This window comes from Excalfactoria chinensis, chromosome 16, assembly GCF_039878825.1.
Source record: "Excalfactoria chinensis isolate bCotChi1 chromosome 16, bCotChi1.hap2, whole genome shotgun sequence".
NCBI classification, from domain to species: Eukaryota; Metazoa; Chordata; class Aves; order Galliformes; family Phasianidae; genus Excalfactoria; species Excalfactoria chinensis.
The window spans coordinates 25546-50355 of NC_092840.1; the positions used below are offsets into that span (position 1 = coordinate 25546).

The 24810-nt window shown below is 57.3% G+C and overlaps 4 protein-coding genes across 5 annotated transcripts; 3 read left to right on the forward strand and 1 right to left on the reverse strand.

The window, feature by feature from the left end:
• Positions 1-826: 826 nt before the first annotated feature.
• Positions 827-4954, forward strand: LOC140259824 (protein MANBAL-like). Its single transcript, XM_072351481.1, has 4 exons — positions 827-3237; positions 3351-3584; positions 3964-4158; positions 4597-4954. The coding sequence occupies exons 2-4, from the start codon at positions 3384-3386 to the stop codon at positions 4702-4704; spliced, it is 504 nt and encodes a 167-aa protein (XP_072207582.1). The 5' UTR covers positions 827-3237; positions 3351-3383; the 3' UTR covers positions 4705-4954.
• A 1028-nt stretch (positions 4955-5982) lies between these two features.
• LOC140259825 (protein MANBAL-like) lies at positions 5983-10110 on the forward strand. Of its 2 annotated transcripts, XM_072351483.1 has the most exons (4): positions 5983-8393; positions 8507-8740; positions 9120-9314; positions 9753-10110. In XM_072351483.1, exons 2-4 carry the CDS (start codon positions 8540-8542, stop codon positions 9858-9860), a joined length of 504 nt encoding a protein of 167 aa, XP_072207584.1. In that variant the 5' UTR covers positions 5983-8393; positions 8507-8539; the 3' UTR covers positions 9861-10110. The 2 variants fall into 2 exon arrangements, with proteins under 2 accessions (XP_072207584.1, XP_072207583.1); XM_072351482.1 differs by having other exon boundaries at positions 5983-8740.
• Positions 10111-13560: 3450 nt separating this feature from the next.
• LOC140259808 (protein MANBAL-like) lies at positions 13561-15275 on the forward strand. Its single transcript, XM_072351458.1, has 3 exons — positions 13561-13896; positions 14276-14470; positions 14909-15275. Exons 1-3 carry the CDS (start codon positions 13696-13698, stop codon positions 15014-15016), a joined length of 504 nt encoding a protein of 167 aa, XP_072207559.1. The 5' UTR covers positions 13561-13695; the 3' UTR covers positions 15017-15275.
• A 3553-nt stretch (positions 15276-18828) lies between these two features.
• Positions 18829-22088, reverse strand: LOC140259698 (ciliary microtubule associated protein 1A-like). The gene is made up of 7 exons (XM_072351257.1): positions 21616-22088; positions 21303-21432; positions 20844-21044; positions 20364-20465; positions 19900-20021; positions 19592-19732; positions 18829-19052 (listed from the first exon to the last, which is right to left on the reverse strand). The coding sequence occupies exons 2-7, from the start codon at positions 21418-21420 to the stop codon at positions 18969-18971; spliced, it is 768 nt and encodes a 255-aa protein (XP_072207358.1). The 5' UTR covers positions 21421-21432; positions 21616-22088; the 3' UTR covers positions 18829-18968.
• Positions 22089-24810: the final 2722 nt, after the last annotated feature.

A 24810-nucleotide genomic window follows, 5' to 3' on the forward strand; every position in this document is an offset into this window, starting at 1 on the left:
GGCTGAAGGCAATGGGATGAGGTTCAACAAGACCAAATGCCGGGTCGTGCACTTTGGCCACAACAGCCCCAGGCAGCTCTATAGGCTTGGGTTGGAGTGGCTGGAGGACTGTGTGGAGGAAACGGACCTGGGGGAACTGATTGATGCTCGGCTGAACGTGAGCCCACAGTGTGCCCGGGTGGCCAAGAAGGCCAACGGCATCCTGGCTTGCATCAGAAACAGTGTTACCAGCAGGAACAGGGAGGTGGTTGTCCCCCTGTACTCGGCACTGGTGAGGCCGCACCTCCGAGGGCTGTGTTCAGTTTTGGGCCCCTCACTGCAAGAGAGACATTGAGGCCCTGGAACGTGTTCAGAGGAGGGCTACGAAGCTGGTGAGGGGTCTGGAGCACAGGCCTTATGAGGAGCGGCTGAGGGAACTGGGATTGTTCAGCCTGGAGAAGTGGAGGCTCAGGGGAGAGCTTATAGCTCTCTATAACTTCCTGAAGGCAGGTTGTAGTGAGCTTGGGGTCGGCCTCTTCTCTCGTGTAATCACTGATAGAACTAGAGGGAATGGCTTCTAGCTGCGCCAGGGGAGGTTCAGGCTGGACATTCGGAAGTATTACTTCTCGGCAAGGGTAGTCAGGCACTGGAATGCACTGCCCGGGGAGGTGGTGGAGTCACCGACCATGGGGGTGTTCAGGAAACGTTTGGACGTTGCGTTGAGGGATATGATTTAGCTGGGAAGTACTGGTGATGGTTGGACTGGATGATCTTTTAGGTCTTTTCCAACCTTGATAATTCTGTGATTGTGTGAAGGAGGGAAACCCAATACTTCGGAGTGGTCATTGCATCTTAGGTCTGGGCTCAGCCCGTGCAGCAGCACCTCGGGGCTGGGGCCGAGCCCGGTGCCTGGGGCTGTGCTGCCTGCAGGAGGGCTGCGGGGCTGGGGCAGCCGGTGTGGGTGCAGCACATGGGCATGGGGGAGGGCCGGCAGCAGGGAGGGCGTTGGGCCTGAGCCCCGCTCGTGTTGGTCACAGCACAGGGGCCGCAGGGGACGCCAGGAGCGCAGAGCAGGGAGGGCCGGGCTGTGTGCAGGCCAGGGCATGAAACCTTCCCTCGGCAGCTGCTGAGCTGCTGAGCTTTTCCCCCACGTCTGCAGACTCTCCGATGAGGCTCTGCAGCAAAGCCAGCCGGGCCATCCTGATAGTGCACAAGGGGTTAGGAAAGGGCACAACTGAGCAGTCATTGAAGAGCACAAAGCAGCGAAGCACAGCACGAGCCATTGACTGCCTGCACAGATGAGCTTCTGCAGGCACCTCCGTTGGAGATCTGCGTACTGAGTGTGGGCGGAACGTGAAGGGAAAGGAGGAGAGGAGGGGAAGGAAGGCAAAGAAAGGAAAGGAAAAGAGGAGTCCAAAAGGCCAGAGCAGGAAAGGAGAAGGAAAGCTCCGTGCCGCCGGCGCCACCCGCCAGGAATCCGGGAGCGAACCCCCCCACAGGCCCGGGCCGGCCCCAGGCCGCCCTTAGCAACGGGACGGCGCAGGCGGTTGCTAGGGCCGGGGCAGGAAGTGCTTCCTGCCGGCCGAGAGCGCTTCCGGGGCAGCGCGGCGTGGCGGCGCGGAAGTTTGAATGGGGCCGGTAGGAGCGGGCTGTGTGCTGCCAGCGGGGCCGGGCCGCGGTGCGGGGCACGGAGGGATGTCGGCGGAGCAGCTCGCGGTGCTGGCGGCACGCAGAGGCGATGCGTGCGGTGCCAGCGAGTGCGGAGCTGAAGGAAGGGGAATCCATGTCCTTCCTCTGGCTGTCGGCGAGCGGGACGAGTCAGGGCTGCAGTTGTGTGTGATGGTGTTTGTTGCTGGGACCGGCTGCCCGAGCAGAATGGGGGCAGCGAGAGGGAGGCTTGACAAGCGCCCGCAGTCAGCAGCACGGCCCGTTCCTGCCCGCCTTGTTGCTGCTGTTGTGAGTCTGTTGGATGTGGAAGCTGGAGGTATTAATGGTGGGTCGTGGTTGAATCCCCCAAGAGGCCGCCCAAGGAGAGGCGCTGGATGCCAACATGGAGAGCAGAGCTTGTGTGTCCCAGGAGGCAGGCGTAGTCAGGTCCGCTTTGGAGCCTGCTGTTGTTGGCGCTGAGCTCAGGAGCCCCATCAGCGTGGTGCTGCGTGCTGCGTATGGCAGCCCGAAGAGATTCCCTTGTGGTGGAAGGGGGAGGCCGAAGGAGGCCGAAGGAGGCCGAGGGCCCTTTGCTCAGGGCCGGCTCCTCTGTGCCCTCTTGCTGGCCGGAGAGCAGGGCTGCCCGCTGGGCACAGCGAGTGCCTTCTGGCTGCCGTGCCGTGCCCTGCCCTCCAGCCCCCTCCTCATGCCATGTGGAACGCCAGTGCCAGCAGTGCCAGCAGCGCGGCCGCCATTTTAGAACCCTGGCCATGTCACAGCCGTTGCCTTGGTCACCGCTGCCCCACGCAACGCACTCGCCTCTCTGAGCTCTGGCCGTCAACAGCCATGTGGGCAGCAAAGAGAGCGAGGCTGGACGATGGGCAGGATGGAGGTGGGAAGATGGAGCCGGGGACCACAGGAATGAAGAGGAAGAGGGGGCCCGCCATGACCATCGGGCAGCAGGCAGGCAAGAGAGCCCGTTTCCATCACACCTGGACCAGCCCCGTGACCACCTCCGTGGAGCCCATGGAGGTGGATCCACCTCCGGACGAGCCCATGGAGGTGGATCCGCCTCCGGACGAGCCCATGGAGGTGGGTCCGCCCGCGGCACAGCTGGCCTGGCACCACACCACCGTGCCAGGCCCCGCATCAGCACCACCAGGGCTGCAGCATCGCTGGTCCAGGCGCAGGGCTCCTTACCGTCTGCGCGGCCCCCGCCCCCGGCGTTAGTCGGGAGGCTTCATTTCACATCTGCTGCTCCTCTGCGGGTCCCCGGTCCCATCTTAACCCTCCGATGTCCCATCTTAGCCCATTTTTATTGTTGATTTCCTTGTTAATTTAGTTGTAGTGTTAGGAGTAGGTTATTGTTCATGTTTTTGGTTAGGAGTAGGTTATTGTTCGTGTTTTTGATTAGGAGTAGGTGTTACTGTTCATGTTTTAGTGTTAGGTGTAGGTTTTTTTCCTGTTTTAGAGTTAGGCTTAGGTTACTGTTGGTGTTTTATTGTTAGGTGTAGGTTTTTGTTCCTGTTTTAGAGTTAGGCTTAGGTTACTGTTCGTACTTAGGGTTAGCTGGGTTCCTACCAGCAGCTGGCAGCAAACAGCGCTCACTCGGTAAGCACACGCCTGCTTTCTCACCCGAAGACGTGAGCGCTGCTCCACGAGTGCGGAGATGTGCTGACATCTCCCAGGGATGGGATTTGCAGCTTGTGACTCTTCTGTTGCAGGTTGTCGAGGGGCAGCGCGTGAGTGGCTGTGAAATGCAATTGGGCTTCAGGAGAGCAGTCTGGAGCTGCCGTTGTAAGGTAGGTGTGCCTTACTGTAAGCGTGCTCTGAAGCAGTGCTGGTTAAGCACGGCTCACTCCTCTGTCTTCAACAGATCAGCTTTCTGCTCACTTTATTTCCGTGGCTGGCGTTGTAGAGCACAGCAGCAGCAAGGCCGCGAACACGTCCACAACCAGGTACGTGAACATGGGTAACTTTAATGGTAAGAATAACATTGCTGTGATAGTAATAGGGCAGTGGTTACGTGTGTGTGATGGAGCTCAGGGATAGGTTTAATCTTGCCTGGTAAGCTCTTCCCTTATTTGACGTCCACCCGTCCTCTCTGCTTCTCTTCCCCCACCTGCAAGTGCAGCAGTACCGAAGGCTGAGGGCTCTTTTCCTAGGCAGGCGGGCAAAGGCAACTGGAATGCAAGTTTGATGTCCCTCTTTGTTCTCGGGTCAGTAGGCCCTGGATCTCTTCCGAGCGGCTCTCTAAGTTAGCCTGGAAATGTTTGCTAGCAGGAAGTGACCCCGTCGCAGTGCCTGAGTCTAACGGTGCCTTTTTCCCCCTCTCAGCAGGCAGCCTCCGTGAGAGCAGTGGAGCAGCAGGCTGTCTGCACTATGGCTGCTGAACTGCATTTCTCGCCACCTGAGATCCCTGAGCCCACACTAATGGAGAACGTGCTGCGCTACGGACTCTTGTTTGGAGCCCTTTTCCAGCTCCTGTGTGTTCTGGCCATCATCCTGCCAGTTTCCAAGTCCCCAAAGGCAGTAAGTAGCGCTGTGTGAGACTGATAGCAATGCTCAGGCAGTGGGCTGGGAGGGAGCCGTCTGTAGCTGTTGCCTACGGCAGAGTGCCCCGGCACTGCTGAGAGTGCCGCACTTGGTTCTGTCCTTCCTTCCGCACTCCAGCAGCCTTGAGGTGCCAGCTTGTCCTATCCTGCAGCTGCTGCTGCGCCCTATGAGCTGCCAGGCAGGGGGTCCACCCGATTAGCTCGGACAGCCTTGCTATAGAGGACTTCAGGCTCTGTTTTCATGGGATTTTTGGGAACTAGACAGAGGGGGAGTTTCTAATGTGCCCTGAGGTCAGGAAGGCGATTTCCAGTGCTGGTCCCCAAAGCTGCTCGGTCAGGTGACTTGAGCTCCCAAAGCCAGCTGTCAGCCAGTTGTTAGGGAGCTCCCTGACTGTGTCCCAATTGCTTCTTGTAGGACTCGGAAGGTTTTGAGTCTAAGACTTGGGAGACGGTGAAGAAACCCAAGGCGAGTGCTGCACAGCTGAGCAAGAAAGCCAAGAAGGAAAGCAAAAAGAAACGATAAGGGCTTGAGCAGTGAGGCGCAAAGGACAGCAGAATCGCTTGGAATGCTTCCTCAGAGGTGCACCAAAGGACACAGACTGCGTGGTCCTGTTTTCAGGCATGGCCGTGCTTTCCCTTTTGTGGACTGCGGAGAGGAACTAAGGAAGCTGTGTCTTTAGTCATTACCAGTATCCCGCCTATTTGATTTCCCATTGAAATGCATTTTGGTTGCATTTAGCATCTCTTTCTTGCAAATAAAAGCGAAACAAACATTTGAATAGTGGTGCTGCCTCTTTCAGTAGCTGCTCAAAAGGTGCCTGGCTCGGGCTGGCAATCGCAGGGCCATGAAGCGGTCGGCTTCACGTCCCTCCCTGGAAATGGAGCTGCTTGTCCCACGTTTCAATTGGCTGGGAGTGTGGATCTGCCTGGGGGTAGCGAGGCCCTACAGAGGGCTCTGGACAGGCTGGAGAGCTGGGCTGAAGGCAATGGGATGAGGTTCAACAAGACCAAATGCCGGGTCGTGCACTTTGGCCACAACAGCCCCAGGCAGCTCTATAGGCTTGGGTTGGAGTGGCTGGAGGACTGTGTGGAGGAAACGGACCTGGGGGAACTGATTGATGCTCGGCTGAACGTGAGCCCACAGTGTGCCCGGGTGGCCAAGAAGGCCAACGGCATCCTGGCTTGCATCAGAAACAGTGTTACCAGCAGGAACAGGGAGGTGGTTGTCCCCCTGTACTCGGCACTGGTGAGGCCGCACCTCCGAGGGCTGTGTTCAGTTTTGGGCCCCTCACTGCAAGAGAGACATTGAGGCCCTGGAACGTGTTCAGAGGAGGGCTACGAAGCTGGTGAGGGGTCTGGAGCACAGGCCTTATGAGGAGCGGCTGAGGGAACTGGGATTGTTCAGCCTGGAGAAGTGGAGGCTCAGGGGAGAGCTTATAGCTCTCTATAACTTCCTGAAGGCAGGTTGTAGTGAGCTTGGGGTCGGCCTCTTCTCTCGTGTAATCACTGATAGAACTAGAGGGAATGGCTTCTAGCTGCGCCAGGGGAGGTTCAGGCTGGACATTCGGAAGTATTACTTCTCGGCAAGGGTAGTCAGGCACTGGAATGCACTGCCCGGGGAGGTGGTGGAGTCACCGACCATGGGGGTGTTCAGGAAACGTTTGGACGTTGCGTTGAGGGATATGATTTAGCTGGGAAGTACTGGTGATGGTTGGACTGGATGATCTTTTAGGTCTTTTCCAACCTTGATAATTCTGTGATTGTGTGAAGGAGGGAAACCCAATACTTCGGAGTGGTCATTGCATCTTAGGTCTGGGCTCAGCCCGTGCAGCAGCACCTCGGGGCTGGGGCCGAGCCCGGTGCCTGGGGCTGTGCTGCCTGCAGGAGGGCTGCGGGGCTGGGGCAGCCGGTGTGGGTGCAGCACATGGGCATGGGGGAGGGCCGGCAGCAGGGAGGGCGTTGGGCCTGAGCCCCGCTCGTGTTGGTCACAGCACAGGGGCCGCAGGGGACGCCAGGAGCGCAGAGCAGGGAGGGCCGGGCTGTGTGCAGGCCAGGGCATGAAACCTTCCCTCGGCAGCTGCTGAGCTGCTGAGCTTTTCCCCCACGTCTGCAGACTCTCCGATGAGGCTCTGCAGCAAAGCCAGCCGGGCCATCCTGATAGTGCACAAGGGGTTAGGAAAGGGCACAACTGAGCAGTCATTGAAGAGCACAAAGCAGCGAAGCACAGCACGAGCCATTGACTGCCTGCACAGATGAGCTTCTGCAGGCACCTCCGTTGGAGATCTGCGTACTGAGTGTGGGCGGAACGTGAAGGGAAAGGAGGAGAGGAGGGGAAGGAAGGCAAAGAAAGGAAAGGAAAAGAGGAGTCCAAAAGGCCAGAGCAGGAAAGGAGAAGGAAAGCTCCGTGCCGCCGGCGCCACCCGCCAGGAATCCGGGAGCGAACCCCCCCACAGGCCCGGGCCGGCCCCAGGCCGCCCTTAGCAACGGGACGGCGCAGGCGGTTGCTAGGGCCGGGGCAGGAAGTGCTTCCTGCCGGCCGAGAGCGCTTCCGGGGCAGCGCGGCGTGGCGGCGCGGAAGTTTGAATGGGGCCGGTAGGAGCGGGCTGTGTGCTGCCAGCGGGGCCGGGCCGCGGTGCGGGGCACGGAGGGATGTCGGCGGAGCAGCTCGCGGTGCTGGCGGCACGCAGAGGCGATGCGTGCGGTGCCAGCGAGTGCGGAGCTGAAGGAAGGGGAATCCATGTCCTTCCTCTGGCTGTCGGCGAGCGGGACGAGTCAGGGCTGCAGTTGTGTGTGATGGTGTTTGTTGCTGGGACCGGCTGCCCGAGCAGAATGGGGGCAGCGAGAGGGAGGCTTGACAAGCGCCCGCAGTCAGCAGCACGGCCCGTTCCTGCCCGCCTTGTTGCTGCTGTTGTGAGTCTGTTGGATGTGGAAGCTGGAGGTATTAATGGTGGGTCGTGGTTGAATCCCCCAAGAGGCCGCCCAAGGAGAGGCGCTGGATGCCAACATGGAGAGCAGAGCTTGTGTGTCCCAGGAGGCAGGCGTAGTCAGGTCCGCTTTGGAGCCTGCTGTTGTTGGCGCTGAGCTCAGGAGCCCCATCAGCGTGGTGCTGCGTGCTGCGTACGGCAGCCCGAAGAGATTCCCTTGTGGTGGAAGGGGGAGGCCGAAGGAGGCCGAAGGAGGCCGAGGGCCCTTTGCTCAGGGCCGGCTCCTCTGTGCCCTCTTGCTGGCCGGAGAGCAGGGCTGCCCGCTGGGCACAGCGAGTGCCTTCTGGCTGCCGTGCCGTGCCCTGCCCTCCAGCCCCCTCCTCATGCCATGTGGAACGCCAGTGCCAGCAGTGCCAGCAGCGCGGCCGCCATTTTAGAACCCTGGCCATGTCACAGCCGTTGCCTTGGTCACCGCTGCCCCACGCAACGCACTCGCCTCTCTGAGCTCTGGCCGTCAACAGCCATGTGGGCAGCAAAGAGAGCGAGGCTGGACGATGGGCAGGATGGAGGTGGGAAGATGGAGCCGGGGACCACAGGAATGAAGAGGAAGAGGGGGCCCGCCATGACCATCGGGCAGCAGGCAGGCAAGAGAGCCCGTTTCCATCACACCTGGACCAGCCCCGTGACCACCTCCGTGGAGCCCATGGAGGTGGATCCACCTCCGGACGAGCCCATGGAGGTGGATCCGCCTCCGGACGAGCCCATGGAGGTGGGTCCGCCCGCGGCACAGCTGGCCTGGCACCACACCACCGTGCCAGGCCCCGCATCAGCACCACCAGGGCTGCAGCATCGCTGGTCCAGGCGCAGGGCTCCTTACCGTCTGCGCGGCCCCCGCCCCCGGCGTTAGTCGGGAGGCTTCATTTCACATCTGCTGCTCCTCTGCGGGTCCCCGGTCCCATCTTAACCCTCCGATGTCCCATCTTAGCCCATTTTTATTGTTGATTTCCTTGTTAATTTAGTTGTAGTGTTAGGAGTAGGTTATTGTTCATGTTTTTGGTTAGGAGTAGGTTATTGTTCGTGTTTTTTATTAGGAGTAGGTGTTACTGTTCATGTTTTAGTGTTAGGTGTAGGTTTTTTTCCTGTTTTAGAGTTAGGCTTAGGTTACTGTTGGTGTTTTATTGTTAGGTGTAGGTTTTTGTTCCTGTTTTAGAGTTAGGCTTAGGTTACTGTTCGTACTTAGGGTTAGCTGGGTTCCTACCAGCAGCTGGCAGCAAACAGCGCTCACTCGGTAAGCACACGCCTGCTTTCTCACCCGAAGACGTGAGCGCTGCTCCACGAGTGCGGAGATGTGCTGACATCTCCCAGGGATGGGATTTGCAGCTTGTGACTCTTCTGTTGCAGGTTGTCGAGGGGCAGCGCGTGAGTGGCTGTGAAATGCAATTGGGCTTCAGGAGAGCAGTCTGGAGCTGCCGTTGTAAGGTAGGTGTGCCTTACTGTAAGCGTGCTCTGAAGCAGTGCTGGTTAAGCACGGCTCACTCCTCTGTCTTCAACAGATCAGCTTTCTGCTCACTTTATTTCCGTGGCTGGCGTTGTAGAGCACAGCAGCAGCAAGGCCGCGAACACGTCCACAACCAGGTACGTGAACATGGGTAACTTTAATGGTAAGAATAACATTGCTGTGATAGTAATAGGGCAGTGGTTACGTGTGTGTGATGGAGCTCAGGGATAGGTTTAATCTTGCCTGGTAAGCTCTTCCCTTATTTGACGTCCACCCGTCCTCTCTGCTTCTCTTCCCCCACCTGCAAGTGCAGCAGTACCGAAGGCTGAGGGCTCTTTTCCTAGGCAGGCGGGCAAAGGCAACTGGAATGCAAGTTTGATGTCCCTCTTTGTTCTCGGGTCAGTAGGCCCTGGATCTCTTCCGAGCGGCTCTCTAAGTTAGCCTGGAAATGTTTGCTAGCAGGAAGTGACCCCGTCGCAGTGCCTGAGTCTAACGGTGCCTTTTTCCCCCTCTCAGCAGGCAGCCTCCGTGAGAGCAGTGGAGCAGCAGGCTGTCTGCACTATGGCTGCTGAACTGCATTTCTCGCCACCTGAGATCCCTGAGCCCACACTAATGGAGAACGTGCTGCGCTACGGACTCTTGTTTGGAGCCCTTTTCCAGCTCCTGTGTGTTCTGGCCATCATCCTGCCAGTTTCCAAGTCCCCAAAGGCAGTAAGTAGCGCTGTGTGAGACTGATAGCAATGCTCAGGCAGTGGGCTGGGAGGGAGCCGTCTGTAGCTGTTGCCTACGGCAGAGTGCCCCGGCACTGCTGAGAGTGCCGCACTTGGTTCTGTCCTTCCTTCCGCACTCCAGCAGCCTTGAGGTGCCAGCTTGTCCTATCCTGCAGCTGCTGCTGCGCCCTATGAGCTGCCAGGCAGGGGGTCCACCCGATTAGCTCGGACAGCCTTGCTATAGAGGACTTCAGGCTCTGTTTTCATGGGATTTTTGGGAACTAGACAGAGGGGGAGTTTCTAATGTGCCCTGAGGTCAGGAAGGCGATTTCCAGTGCTGGTCCCCAAAGCTGCTCGGTCAGGTGACTTGAGCTCCCAAAGCCAGCTGTCAGCCAGTTGTTAGGGAGCTCCCTGACTGTGTCCCAATTGCTTCTTGTAGGACTCGGAAGGTTTTGAGTCTAAGACTTGGGAGACGGTGAAGAAACCCAAGGCGAGTGCTGCACAGCTGAGCAAGAAAGCCAAGAAGGAAAGCAAAAAGAAACGATAAGGGCTTGAGCAGTGAGGCGCAAAGGACAGCAGAATCGCTTGGAATGCTTCCTCAGAGGTGCACCAAAGGACACAGACTGCGTGGTCCTGTTTTCAGGCATGGCCGTGCTTTCCCTTTTGTGGACTGCGGAGAGGAACTAAGGAAGCTGTGTCTTTAGTCATTACCAGTATCCCGCCTATTTGATTTCCCATTGAAATGCATTTTGGTTGCATTTAGCATCTCTTTCTTGCAAATAAAAGCGAAACAAACATTTGAATAGTGGTGCTGCCTCTTTCAGTAGCTGCTCAAAAGGTGCCTGGCTCGGGCTGGCAATCGCAGGGCCATGAAGCGGTCGGCTTCACGTCCCTCCCTGGAAATGGAGCTGCTTGTCCCACGTTTCAATTGGCTGGGAGTGTGGATCTGCCTGGGGGTAGCGAGGCCCTACAGAGGGCTCTGGACAGGCTGGAGAGCTGGGCTGAAGGCAATGGGATGAGGTTCAACAAGACCAAATGCCGGGTCGTGCACTTTGGCCACAACAGCCCCAGGCAGCTCTATAGGCTTGGGTTGGAGTGGCTGGAGGACTGTGTGGAGGAAACGGACCTGGGGGAACTGATTGATGCTCGGCTGAACGTGAGCCCACAGTGTGCCCGGGTGGCCAAGAAGGCCAACGGCATCCTGGCTTGCATCAGAAACAGTGTTACCAGCAGGAACAGGGAGGTGGTTGTCCCCCTGTACTCGGCACTGGTGAGGCCGCACCTCCGAGGGCTGTGTTCAGTTTTGGGCCCCTCACTGCAAGAGAGACATTGAGGCCCTGGAACGTGTTCAGAGGAGGGCTACGAAGCTGGTGAGGGGTCTGGAGCACAGGCCTTATGAGGAGCGGCTGAGGGAACTGGGATTGTTCAGCCTGGAGAAGTGGAGGCTCAGGGGAGAGCTTATAGCTCTCTATAACTTCCTGAAGGCAGGTTGTAGTGAGCTTGGGGTCGGCCTCTTCTCTCGTGTAATCACTGATAGAACTAGAGGGAATGGCTTCTAGCTGCGCCAGGGGAGGTTCAGGCTGGACATTCGGAAGTATTACTTCTCGGCAAGGGTAGTCAGGCACTGGAATGCACTGCCCGGGGAGGTGGTGGAGTCACCGACCATGGGGGTGTTCAGGAAACGTTTGGACGTTGCGTTGAGGGATATGATTTAGCTGGGAAGTACTGGTGATGGTTGGACTGGATGATCTTTTAGGTCTTTTCCAACCTTGATAATTCTGTGATTGTGTGAAGGAGGGAAACCCAATACTTCGGAGTGGTCATTGCATCTTAGGTCTGGGCTCAGCCCGTGCAGCAGCACCTCGGGGCTGGGGCCGAGCCCGGTGCCTGGGGCTGTGCTGCCTGCAGGAGGGCTGCGGGGCTGGGGCAGCCGGTGTGGGTGCAGCACATGGGCATGGGGGAGGGCCGGCAGCAGGGAGGGCGTTGGGCCTGAGCCCCGCTCGTGTTGGTCACAGCACAGGGGCCGCAGGGGACGCCAGGAGCGCAGAGCAGGGAGGGCCGGGCTGTGTGCAGGCCAGGGCATGAAACCTTCCCTCGGCAGCTGCTGAGCTGCTGAGCTTTTCCCCCACGTCTGCAGACTCTCCGATGAGGCTCTGCAGCAAAGCCAGCCGGGCCATCCTGATAGTGCACAAGGGGTTAGGAAAGGGCACAACTGAGCAGTCATTGAAGAGCACAAAGCAGCGAAGCACAGCACGAGCCATTGACTGCCTGCACAGATGAGCTTCTGCAGGCACCTCCGTTGGAGATCTGCGTACTGAGTGTGGGCGGAACGTGAAGGGAAAGGAGGAGAGGAGGGGAAGGAAGGCAAAGAAAGGAAAGGAAAAGAGGAGTCCAAAAGGCCAGAGCAGGAAAGGAGAAGGAAAGCTCCGTGCCGCCGGCGCCACCCGCCAGGAATCCGGGAGCGAACCCCCCCACAGGCCCGGGCCGGCCCCAGGCCGCCCTTAGCAACGGGACGGCGCAGGCGGTTGCTAGGGCCGGGGCAGGAAGTGCTTCCTGCCGGCCGAGAGCGCTTCCGGGGCAGCGCGGCGTGGCGGCGCGGAAGTTTGAATGGGGCCGGTAGGAGCGGGCTGTGTGCTGCCAGCGGGGCCGGGCCGCGGTGCGGGGCACGGAGGGATGTCGGCGGAGCAGCTCGCGGTGCTGGCGGCACGCAGAGGCGATGCGTGCGGTGCCAGCGAGTGCGGAGCTGAAGGAAGGGGAATCCATGTCCTTCCTCTGGCTGTCGGCGAGCGGGACGAGTCAGGGCTGCAGTTGTGTGTGATGGTGTTTGTTGCTGGGACCGGCTGCCCGAGCAGAATGGGGGCAGCGAGAGGGAGGCTTGACAAGCGCCCGCAGTCAGCAGCACGGCCCGTTCCTGCCCGCCTTGTTGCTGCTGTTGTGAGTCTGTTGGATGTGGAAGCTGGAGGTATTAATGGTGGGTCGTGGTTGAATCCCCCAAGAGGCCGCCCAAGGAGAGGCGCTGGATGCCAACATGGAGAGCAGAGCTTGTGTGTCCCAGGAGGCAGGCGTAGTCAGGTCCGCTTTGGAGCCTGCTGTTGTTGGCACTGAGCTCAGGAGCCCCATCAGCGTGGTGCTGCGTGCTGCGTATGGCAGCCCGAAGAGATTCCCTTGTGGTGGAAGGGGGAGGCCGAAGGAGGCCGAAGGAGGCCGAGGGCCCTTTGCTCAGGGCCGGCTCCTCTGTGCCCTCTTGCTGGCCGGAGAGCAGGGCTGCCCGCTGGGCACAGCGAGTGCCTTCTGGCTGCCGTGCCGTGCCCTGCCCTCCAGCCCCCTCCTCATGCCATGTGGAACGCCAGTGCCAGCAGTGCCAGCAGCGCGGCCGCCATTTTAGAACCCTGGCCATGTCACAGCCGTTGCCTTGGTCACCGCTGCCCCACGCAACGCACTCGCCTCTCTGAGCTCTGGCCGTCAACAGCCATGTGGGCAGCAAAGAGAGCGAGGCTGGACGATGGGCAGGATGGAGGTGGGAAGATGGAGCCGGGGACCACAGGAATGAAGAGGAAGAGGGGGCCCGCCATGACCATCGGGCAGCAGGCAGGCAAGAGAGCCCGTTTCCATCACACCTGGACCAGCCCCGTGACCACCTCCGTGGAGCCCATGGAGGTGGATCCACCTCCGGACGAGCCCATGGAGGTGGATCCGCCTCCGGACGAGCCCATGGAGGTGGGTCCGCCCGCGGCACAGCTGGCCTGGCACCACACCACCGTGCCAGGCCCCGCATCAGCACCACCAGGGCTGCAGCATCGCTGGTCCAGGCGCAGGGCTCCTTACCGTCTGCGCGGCCCCCGCCCCCGGCGTTAGTCGGGAGGCTTCATTTCACATCTGCTGCTCCTCTGCGGGTCCCCGGTCCCATCTTAACCCTCCGATGTCCCATCTTAGCCCATTTTTATTGTTGATTTCCTTGTTAATTTAGTTGTAGTGTTAGGAGTAGGTTATTGTTCATGTTTTTGGTTAGGAGTAGGTTATTGTTCGTGTTTTTGATTAGGAGTAGGTGTTACTGTTCATGTTTTAGTGTTAGGTGTAGGTTTTTTTCCTGTTTTAGAGTTAGGCTTAGGTTACTGTTGGTGTTTTATTGTTAGGTGTAGGTTTTTGTTCCTGTTTTAGAGTTAGGCTTAGGTTACTGTTCGTACTTAGGGTTAGCTGGGTTCCTACCAGCAGCTGGCAGCAAACAGCGCTCACTCGGTAAGCACACGCCTGCTTTCTCACCCGAAGACGTGAGCGCTGCTCCACGAGTGCGGAGATGTGCTGACATCTCCCAGGGATGGGATTTGCAGCTTGTGACTCTTCTGTTGCAGGTTGTCGAGGGGCAGCGCGTGAGTGGCTGTGAAATGCAATTGGGCTTCAGGAGAGCAGTCTGGAGCTGCCGTTGTAAGGTAGGTGTGCCTTACTGTAAGCGTGCTCTGAAGCAGTGCTGGTTAAGCACGGCTCACTCCTCTGTCTTCAACAGATCAGCTTTCTGCTCACTTTATTTCCGTGGCTGGCGTTGTAGAGCACAGCAGCAGCAAGGCCGCGAACACGTCCACAACCAGGTACGTGAACATGGGTAACTTTAATGGTAAGAATAACATTGCTGTGATAGTAATAGGGCAGTGGTTACGTGTGTGTGATGGAGCTCAGGGATAGGTTTAATCTTGCCTGGTAAGCTCTTCCCTTATTTGACGTCCACCCGTCCTCTCTGCTTCTCTTCCCCCACCTGCAAGTGCAGCAGTACCGAAGGCTGAGGGCTCTTTTCCTAGGCAGGCGGGCAAAGGCAACTGGAATGCAAGTTTGATGTCCCTCTTTGTTCTCGGGTCAGTAGGCCCTGGATCTCTTCCGAGCGGCTCTCTAAGTTAGCCTGGAAATGTTTGCTAGCAGGAAGTGACCCCGTCGCAGTGCCTGAGACTAACGGTGCCTTTTTCCCCCTCTCAGCAGGCAGCCTCCGTGAGAGCAGTGGAGCAGCAGGCTGTCTGCACTATGGCTGCTGAACTGCATTTCTCGCCACCTGAGATCCCTGAGCCCACACTAATGGAGAACGTGCTGCGCTACGGACTCTTGTTTGGAGCCCTTTTCCAGCTCCTGTGTGTTCTGGCCATCATCCTGCCAGTTTCCAAGTCCCCAAAGGCAGTAAGTAGCGCTGTGTGAGACTGATAGCAATGCTCAGGCAGTGGGCTGGGAGGGAGCCGTCTGTAGCTGTTGCCTACGGCAGAGTGCCCCGGCACTGCTGAGAGTGCCGCACTTGGTTCTGTCCTTCCTTCCGCACTCCAGCAGCCTTGAGGTGCCAGCTTGTCCTATCCTGCAGCTGCTGCTGCGCCCTATGAGCTGCCAGGCAGGGGGTCCACCCGATTAGCTCGGACAGCCTTGCTATAGAGGACTTCAGGCTCTGTTTTCATGGGATTTTTGGGAACTAGACAGAGGGGGAGTTTCTAATGTGCCCTGAGGTCAGGAAGGCGATTTCCAGTGCTGGTCCCCAAAGCTGCTCGGTCAGGTGACTTGAGCTCCCAAAGCCAGCTGTCAGCCAGTTGTTAGGGAGCTCCCTGACTGTGTCCCAATTGCTTCTTGTAGGACTCGGAGGGTTTTGAGTCTAAGACTTGGGAGACGGTGAAGAAACCCAAGGCGAGTGCTGCACAGCTGAGCAAGAAAGCCAAGAAGGAAAGCAAAAAGAAACGATAAGGGCTTGAGCAGTGAGGCGCAAAGGACAGCAGAATCGCTTGGAATGCTTCCTCAGAGGTGCACCAAAGGACACAGACTGCGTGGTCCTGTTTTCAGGCATGGCCGTGCTTTCCCTTTTGTGGACTGCGGAGAGGAACTAAGGAAGCTGTGTCTTTAGTCATTACCAGTATCCCGCCTATTTGATTTCCCATTGAAATGCATTTTGGTTGCATTTAGCATCTCTTTCTTGCAAATAAAAGCGAAACAAACATTTGAATAATGGTGCTGCCTCTTTCAGTAGCTGCTCAAAAGGTGCCTGGCTCGGGCTGGCAATCGCAGGGCCATGAAGCGGTCGGCTTCACGTCCCTCCCTGGAAATGGAGCTGCTTGTCCCACGTTTCAATTGGCTGGGAGTGTGGATCTGCCTGGGGGTAGCGAGGCCCTACAGAGGGCTCTGGACAGGCTGGAGAGCTGGGCTGAAGGCAATGGGATGAGGTTCAACAAGACCAAATGCCGGGTCCTGCACTTTGGCCACAACAGCCCCAGGCAGCTCTATAGGCTTGGGTTGGAGTGGCTGGAGGACTGTGTGGAGGAAACGGACCTGGGGGAACTGATTGATGCTCGGCTGAACGTGAGCCCACAGTGTGCCCGGGTGGCCAAGAAGGCCAACGGCATCCTGGCTTGCATCAGAAACAGTGTTACCAGCAGGAACAGGGAGGTGGTTGTCCCCCTGTACTCGGCACTGGTGAGGCCGCACCTCCGAGGGCTGTGTTCAGTTTTGGGCCCCTCACTGCAAGAGAGACATTGAGGCCCTGGAACGTGTTCAGAGGAGGGCTACGAAGCTGGTGAGGGGTCTGGAGCACAGGCCTTATGAGGAGCGGCTGAGGGAACTGGGATTGTTCAGCCTGGAGAAGTGGAGGCTCAGGGGAGAGCTTATAGCTCTCTATAACTTCCTGAAGGCAGGTTGTAGTGAGCTTGGGGTCGGCCTCTTCTCTCGTGTAATCACTGATAGAACTAGAGGGAATGGCTTCTAGCTGCGCCAGGGGAGGTTCAGGCTGGACATTCGGAAGTATTACTTCTCGGCAAGGGTAGTCAGGCACTGGAATGCACTGCCCGGGGAGGTGGTGGAGTCACCGACCATGGGGGTGTTCAGGAAACGTTTGGACGTTGCGTTGAGGGATATGATTTAGCTGGGAAGTACTGGTGATGGTTGGACTGGATGATCTTTTAGGTCTTTTCCAACCTTGATAATTCTGTGATTGTGTGAAGGAGGGAAACCCAATACTTCGGAGTGGTCATTGCATCTTAGGTCTGGGCTCAGCCCGTGCAGCAGCACCTCGGGGCTGGGGCCGAGCCCGGTGCCTGGGGCTGTGCTGCCTGCAGGAGGGCTGCGGGGCTGGGGCAGCCGGTGTGGGTGCAGCACATGGGCATGGGGGAGGGCCGGCAGCAGGGAGGGCGTTGGGCCTGTTGTCACTGTGTTTGTAAGCTAGTATTCCCTTTGAAGGACTCCATTAGCCATCTCCTGCAGCTGTTTCTGAGTGGGGAATTCTCAAGGGTTGCTTCCAGTAGATGCTGTGGTGAGCTGTGTCTTCTGTCCTTGTACCTTTGCAGGGTAACAGAGATGAGGGAATGTATGTGGATGATGCCCTTGCTCAGCAGGATGCTCAGGTGTGTAGGAATGTGCTTCTTTGCAAGAGCAATCTATTCTTGTGCATGTGATGTGTGGTGAAGAGAAGCCAACCCGTGAAATGGGAATAAATGGGTTCTGGTCTTGTTTGCAAGTCTCTAATGAGAGGTCTGTCGGTAGACTGGTTACTTGGCAGGGGCAATGACATTTCAGCTGTGAGTTGCCGTGCCTGGTTGGTGCTTGTTGGAAAATACCCATGATCTGGACAAGTATGTTCCATCAGTTCTCTAGCACCAATGAATTAAAGATCTCGTGTATACCCAGTCTTCTCCATGAGCCTTACTTTGTCATCCATAATAAGTGCCTGTACGAAGCGAGGGAGAAGAAATGGGGAACAGATGAGGTGCAGTTTATGTCTGTCCTCTATACATGGAACAGGCATCACCTCCTGAGAGGTAGGACCCCTCCACAGCGTCCTGGGTTTTTCTTCCCTTCCTTGTTTGTGTGTGATGCTTGTGTAGGAGCTTCATAGGTGTTGAGTAAGTGCAAGCTCTTCTGGGTCAACAGGTGTCTTAGCGAGAGCCCCATTGCATCCATTCCCTTCGGTCTGTTTTATTCCCTTCTGAGACTGGAAGGGATTTCAGAAACCTAAGTACAATTTGCTGCTGCTCTAGCATGGAAAGCAGAGATCGTGGAGTGTGACCACCATTGGGGCAGGGGGGGGAGGAACTGAGAAATTCATCTGCCAGGTCTTGAAAATGGGAACAGTTGTTGTAGGCCAATTAGTAAGCATGTTAGCAATGGAAATGAATTATTCTAGTGGGAAGGTCCTGATTTAGCTGGCAGTGCTGCAGGAATGATAGGATGTTCATGCAGCACGTGAGGAGCTTGTTCTTGCAAAGTGGTCCTTTGGATCTCTCTGACTCACTACTCTTGGACTCATGGACTCTTCCTCCTAGTTTTTGATGTGTACAGAGGCATTGCTAACAAGGACATAACAGACAGTATTAAATCTGGGAGGTCAGGAGACCTGGAAGATGCTTTGCTGGTTGTGGGTGAGCGCTCTGCTTTTAAACCTTGCACGCAGAGTAATGAAATGATGAGAGGTGCTGTGTGTCCCCTTGAGTGGCTGTTACAGGTTTCAGGGGGTAGACGAGGTTTGTCTTTGTTTATGTGCACAAAGCCAGGCTGGGTGGGACTTGGAGCTCCCTGGTGTAGAGGGAGGTGTCCCTGCCTACTGCAGGTGGTTGGAACTGTGTGATCTTCGAGGTCTCTTTATACCCAAACCATTCTCTGCTCCCAGCTTCACACCTACTGCCTGCCCTTCTCTGTTCCCTGCTCGTGCCCTCCAGGCTTTTCCTCCCCTTGCTGAGCAAGGCCATGCCCGGTAGCTACCCTGGATCCTCCTCCACTCTTTGCCTTCCTCCACACAGATGCTTGCTTCTGACCAGAACTTCAGCCACTGCCAAGCCTATGCACCTCATCTCTTGGGGAGACAGCAAGGTGGCCTGGAGCGGCCCACAGCTCCTCCCGGGCATGGCTTCTCAGCTGTGCTTCAAACCCAGAACCCAAAGGAGTTCCTCTTACATTCTGGCCCAGATTCTTTTCCTCCCATGCAGCTCCTGTGGCAAGCAGGGGCACAGCTCTTCCCCCATTCCTCCATTCCTGCAAGTTTGCTTTTTTCCATTCTTTCCCTTGCTTTCCTTTGTTGTGCTATGGTTAGCTTTCCTACTTGCTTTCTCTATCTTTGTTGCTATCTGTTGCTTTTTATCCTCTTTTTGCCTCCGTGTTTCATTATTTTCCCTTCAGCCTTTGTTCCAGGAATGTCTTTATGGCCAAGCCAGGTGTTGTCACAAGTACAGGAAATGCTGCCCATCCTGTAAGCTGGCAGATGATCAGTAGCAGGTGTTTAAGTCACCCAGCCCCAGGCATCTCACTGACATCTACCTGATGGCGCTGGAAGGGCTGCACTGCCCACGCCGGCCTCCCTTTGCTATTTGCTGCATTTATTCCTTACTTCAGCACGTGGCAGACCTCAGTACTGCAAATGACTGATAAAGCAAGCATCAGTGGTTTGCAATGTGCTGATGTTAGAAAGGCTTCAGGGAGCGGCAGCGCATTCCTGTGTGCAGCGGTGAGGAAAAAGGAGTAACAAGAAGGTATACATAAAGGTACTAAATTAATTTATTAATGACTTACTCCTAACACTGACATGAACAGTATAATGGGCAAAAGCCCAACTGGATGAAGGGAAATGGAATCAGAAGGAAACCGGCAGTTGGCTGCTCTTTCTTCTCCTCCCCTCCCGTTCCAGGAAAGCAATCACAGCCTTCCAGACTTTGCTGTCTTATTCCACGATGAGAGGGGTTGTGTAGAGGGAATGCCGGATCCCAAAAGTGGAGGCAGGCGCCTGGGGCTTGATCAGCATCACCTGGAAGGGCAGGCAGAAAGGCAGATCAGCAAGGGCCCTTCTTTGCTGCCCTTGCTCCCTGCTGTCCTGCACCCCTCCCAATCCCAGACAGTCCGTGGTGCCTCACTGGGAAGGGCTGAGTGCCAGTGCAGAGCCGGCGCGGCTCCCTGCTAGAGCAGAGTGGGCTCAGGGAGGTGTGCTGGCCTTACATGTGCTCTTATGGGCCCCTCATATGCACCTGGGACCTCACAGCTAACTCTCCTATGCTGGGGGTGTGCTGCTTGGAGCCCCTGTGAGCTGCATCCCCCCCGAAGAGCTTGTGAAGGACCAGCACAGCCCATTGAAGGGAAATGGAGCAGAGGGAGGAAAAGCTGCGTGCCGAGCGCTGTTCCTCACTTCCTCTACTTGGAGGTGGCATGAGGGCAAGGAGCAGGCCTGCTGTCCTGCACTTGGTTCCTGCAGCCAGAAGCTGTTTGGCTGGATGAAGCCTCAGGGAAAGTGGGAGAGGCATGAAGGCTGTGCTTGTGAAGCAGAGGGGAAGAGCTGAGCAACTGCCTTACCCGGCCTACGCTGTAGTCTGCTGGCCCGGGCTTCACTGCTTTGCCCTCTCCCTGTTTTGGTCGGGCTGGCATCGTGTATGCAGGCGCCCTGGTTTTGTACACATCCACAGCCACTTTGGGGAGCGCTGCAGGACCTGGAGTCTGCAAGAGAGGCATGGCCACATGGGGCTGGGGTCACATTCAAGGCTCTCTCTTTCCCTGGAAGGCTGCATTAAGCAAAGTTGCAGCAGGGTTGGAAGCCCCTGTGGCTCAGGGAGAGCAGCCCAGGTTCGGACGCTAACATGGAAAAGAGGAGCAGCAGAGCTCACCTTGGCAAGGTCCTCATCAAAGCGACCGCGCTGGCTCCTTCCCCTCATGGAGTAGCAGGGGCTGGCTGATGTGTAGGCTGTGTTGGGCCCCATCAGCCTGGGCAGTGTGTAAGTGCCAGGACCTGCAGGAGGAGCAGCAGAAGAGTGTGTGCGTGAAGGGATGGAGGAAATGGAAGCAGCAGCGAGGGGCAGCCTGCCCAGCCCGCTGGTGGGAAGTGGAGGGACATCTTGCCCCTCTGCCAGTTCCTGCCTCTCCTCTGACACAGGGCCAGTGCCAGCAGCTTCGAGCATGAGCAGCTGGAGACGCTGCTGGCCGAGAGGTGGTGGTCATGTAAGAAAGCTTGTGGCCCGGCACCACATCTTGCAGCGCAGGCCATGCAGTAGGCCCTCTGCTGGTGCTGAGCAGCAGCCCGTCCCTGGAGGATGCTCAGGCTGAAGGGTCTGCCTTTGCCAGGGTCACGTACCTGGAGGGCGGTCTGTCCGGAGGGGCTCCCGCCGGAAGGCCATGGACTGCACCGGTGGGCACTTGAAGACGTGCCTGTTGGCAGCTTCGGTGCGGTAGTCACCTGGGACAGAGGAGAGGAGGAAGAAAGCTGTGAAGGGCTGGTCTCCTGCAGCCAGAAAGGGTCCTCTGAAGAGCTGCAGAATTGCTGGGGGACACAGGCAGCACAGCGGGGACACTTCTCTGTGCCCCGCCACTATGTCCTGCCTTGCTGTTCCTCCTGTCAGCTCCCTGCTCCTTGTTCTTTTCAAACATGGGGGCCTTGTGCCCTGGGCCCATGGTGCTGGGCAGCTGTCCTTCTCCGAGGGCATTTATCGCTGCTCAGAGCAGCTCATGCTCTCTCAAAAAAGACCTACAGCTCCATCAGGGCGTGAGCTGACCCCAGGCAAACGTGCTGCGTGCTCGTGTTGTCTGGGAGAAGTGCTGCAGCAGTGCTACTCACTCGGTCCGGGGGTGACGGTGGTCTTTGTCGTGGGTCGTCCCCGGAGGTGGGTGCCTGGAACCACGTACTTGCCATTCCTAGTGATGGCCGGCTCCACAAAGTAGCAGGGACCTGGCCCACAGCTCTCTGCCGCAGGCCGTTTGGTCCCTCTAAAGGTGTACGCAGGGGCACGGTTTTTGGTGGGGCTGTGGCCCACGTAACCTAGGAGGAAAAGCAGAAGAGAGCACACCCCTGTGCAGCTGCATGTTTTGAGCTCCTCTGGACCCAGACCAGAAGCAGGCCCCTTTGTCCTCGGGTCACAAGGAGCAGCGCCAGCAGCACTGGCCTACCTCGGCCAGGCCTGGCTTGTAGCTGCACCAGAGAGCCCACAAGGCTCTGCCAGAACGGGGCAAGGCTGGGGAGCTGCTCTGCCCCATGATGTCCCCAATGCGCCTCACGCCCTGGGGATGGTCGCTGTACCTGTTGTCCCTGGGATAGAGTACTGGGGCCCGGGGCTGGGGAACTGGGCCGAGATGAGGCCACGTGGGCGATGGGGTCTCCAGGTCCCCACCCAGGCTCCGTCCATGCTGGCAGGCATGTGCCTCCAAACCTAAAGGCAAGAGCACAGCAGTTACTGACGGGAATTCCTGAACAGGAAGGGCCGGCAGCAATTTCTCCTGCTCATTGCCAGTCCTGCCAGTCTCGTGCTACACGCCCCTCACACACACTGCAGCCAAGCCCGCATCCTGCAGCTGGGCTCTGCAGCCTGAAGTGTGCAGGAGCTCTCCCTCACCTCTCTGAGCCTTGGAGGACGAGCGCAATGAGGCTGAGCTGCTCTGCTGCTGGGGCTGCTCTCAGGCACAGGGCACGGCGAGCGGCTGCGGGCAGCACAGCTCACAAATGAGGTGCCTGGAGCCAGTGGCCGGCTGTCCTTGGGGAGGGCCCGGCGTCGTCATGGCAGCGCACTGTGACAGCACACAGGCTCCGGGTGATGCCATCCGTGCTGTGACGTCTGGCTGGCCTGGGGCTTCATCAGCATCACCTGCAAGAGAGAGAATCCCAATGGGGAAATGGACTGAAAGTCCCGTCCCACCCTGGAAAAGTGTGGAAACGGTGGTTTGGAAACCCCACGGCTGGGCTGCCTGGCTTTGGCATCTGCCATTTGCCTCCTGGTGCCGGCAGCACTGTTGCACTGCAGGAATTCCCAGGTGGGCTCTTGGCAGAGGCAGCAACGGCTGCACTGAGCACTGTGGCAGTGGTGGAACTCTGCGGGCAACTCAGTGTGCATTCAGTGTAGTGCAGTGCTGTGCGCATGGTGGGACACAGAGGTCTCTGCAGGGAGCGACCCAGGCTGTCTGTTTGTCTGCACGGGTTGTATTTGACAGAGCTGCAGAGCACGTTGGAGGAGGAAATGAAGAGTGAAACTGAAGCCAGCACTGAGCTTCCTGATGTCTGTGTTCTCCAGCAGAGCCTGTGACAGTCACCAGCATACTGCAGGGAACTGCAGAAGGAGGCTGTTGCTGGGCACTGAGCCCAGGTAGGCCGCCCTGCCCCCTTCTCCTGGGCAAAACCTCTCATCAGTGTCACCTCTGGTCAGCCTTCAGAGAGGAGTATATCATTAGTGGCCTTGAGGCCTAATTCCTAATTCCCTGAGGGCCTACACCTCGTAACCAAGGGGTTAAAAGAGACCTATGGAACCAGAAGCTTTTCAAGAGGCTGAGAGACCATGAATGCCAATGAGAGCACTAGACCGTTAGAGGCCTGCAGGCCAGGAGAGAGGCCTCTAGTCCCCTAGCCATCTCGGCCTTCCTCTGGACCTCCATGTCTCTAAGCCCTCCCATAGGTGTCTAAGTCCATACACCTCTGCACCTTCTTTGCTGTCTGAATGCCCCTGGGACACTGTCTCAAGACCTCCAGTCCAGCTGCAAGGTCTCTTGGCCAGGCTCTTGGCCTCCCTCCAGGCTGTTTTACCTTAAGGCCTCTGAGCCTCCTGGGCAACCTCTAGGCCTTTAGACCCCCCTCTATGCCTCCAGGCGTGTTCTCCATTACACCTCTAGGCCTTCCTTTGTGCCTTAAATGCTCATGGACTCGTGGTCTCTTTTTTGGCCTCCCTCTGTGCATCAGGCCCTCAAAACCTCAGTGCTTCCAGTCCAGCCCATTGGTACCTCGGCTCTAGGCCTACCCTTAAGCTTCAAGGACTTTAGTCTCTACACGACTGTTAAGGCCTCTAAGCCTCCTGGATTCCCGGGGTGAGGCCACAGGGGAGTTCTGTTAACACAGTCTGTCAGGGGCAGGAACCCACAGGACCCATAGAGAACCACAGAACATCATGGAGAGTCAGAGAGCCCAACAGAGCCACAGAAGAACCACAGGGAGCCATAGAGACCCACGGGGAGCCAAAGGGAGCAAAGAGTTACCCATAAGGGAACAACAATGACACAGTGTCACACAGGGACCTGCAGGGACCCATAGAAGCGCATAGGGAAACATCCTGCCCTGTTACATCCTGAAACATCCACTTTGGGCTTTAGTTGTTTGCCAGACCCATGTGCTGTGGCAGGAAGCCCTGGGGCCAGTGCCAGCCTGCATGGTCATGGGTTTAAGCCCTGGGGACATCAGCCATGGCTTGCGCTGTGGCTTTCAGAACCAGCACCGGTGCCGGGCTTTCTGGCTGTGGTTGTGACTTCACAGAATGACAGAATGACCCGGGTTGGAAGGGACCTCAAGGATCATGAAGCTCCAATCCCCCTGCCTGGCAGGGCCACCAAACTTGGAGGCAGGGACAAGGGACAGGAGCAAGGTCATTTGTGTTGTGTTACCTTGCATTCCGATATCATAGTTAGCAAACGGCTGCTGCTTGTTTCCTTGAGCCCACCTCCCACCTCCCTCTTTGGATCATGGCATCTCCATTAAAATGAGGGGCTTTGGAAGCTCATCTGTGACCAGTCCAACAAGTTTATTCTCTTTGGCCACGGTGAAGCCAATAAAACCAACACAGGAATGTGACACGCCAATGGGTTCTGTCAAGCAGGCCTTCCCTTTATTGCAGCGCTGGGTGCATGGGGATCACTGCACCGACACGCACACCCAGAGAAGCAGTGACTGCTTATTTATAGGCATAGCCTTTACATGGTCATAACATTCCAAGGACATGGGCAGGAATTGCAGGAATTAATTAACATCTCTGGTGGTGGTGGGATGAAGGCTAATAGCCATTGCGCTGTAACTGCCCAACCCTTTGAGGGGGGCTGCCCAGACTGGTTGTCACTGATGCTACGTCCAGCTGAGGCATCTGTTCTGCCATCTTATCTTCAACAGCAGCACATCTATTCTACTTTCTAATCTTCTCTTGACAGCAAACCCTGCGGCTCACTGCCAGCTCTGTTCCCTAGCTGACATTCACGCCAGCCCCTTGTCCTTCAGGTTGTATCTGCCCAAGTTGTGCAGAAGGCTGTTCTCAAAAGGTAGAACGGCTGCTCTCGTGATTCACAGCCCTAACCCTGACCCAAACGCTATCCCAAACCCTACACCAAACCCTAACCATAATCCAGCCCTGAAGCTTAACCCAAACCCAACACAGACACAAACACAATCCCCAAACCTAAAACCAACCCTACCCTGAACCCAAACCTTCTTCAGATCTCCACGGACTCTTCCAACACAAACCTTCCTCCAGTGCTAAGATCTTCAAGGACCCTCCCCCACAAACCCTTCTATCATCACTATGGATCTTCCCAACCCACACCATCCTACGGTCCCGTGACCTTCCAGGACCCTTCCAACACAAGCCGATCCACGGTTCTTTGATCATCAAGGAGCCTCCCACAGAGCGCGTGCCATCTCAAACACAAACCATTCTCTGGATCTTCATGGCCTTCAAGGACTCTTCCAGCACAAAGCACGTTCTGTTCCTGTGACCTTCCAGGACCCTCCTGTGCTGGTGATGTCACAATGTCGCGCTGACCTCACAGAAGCCCCCCCGAGGTGG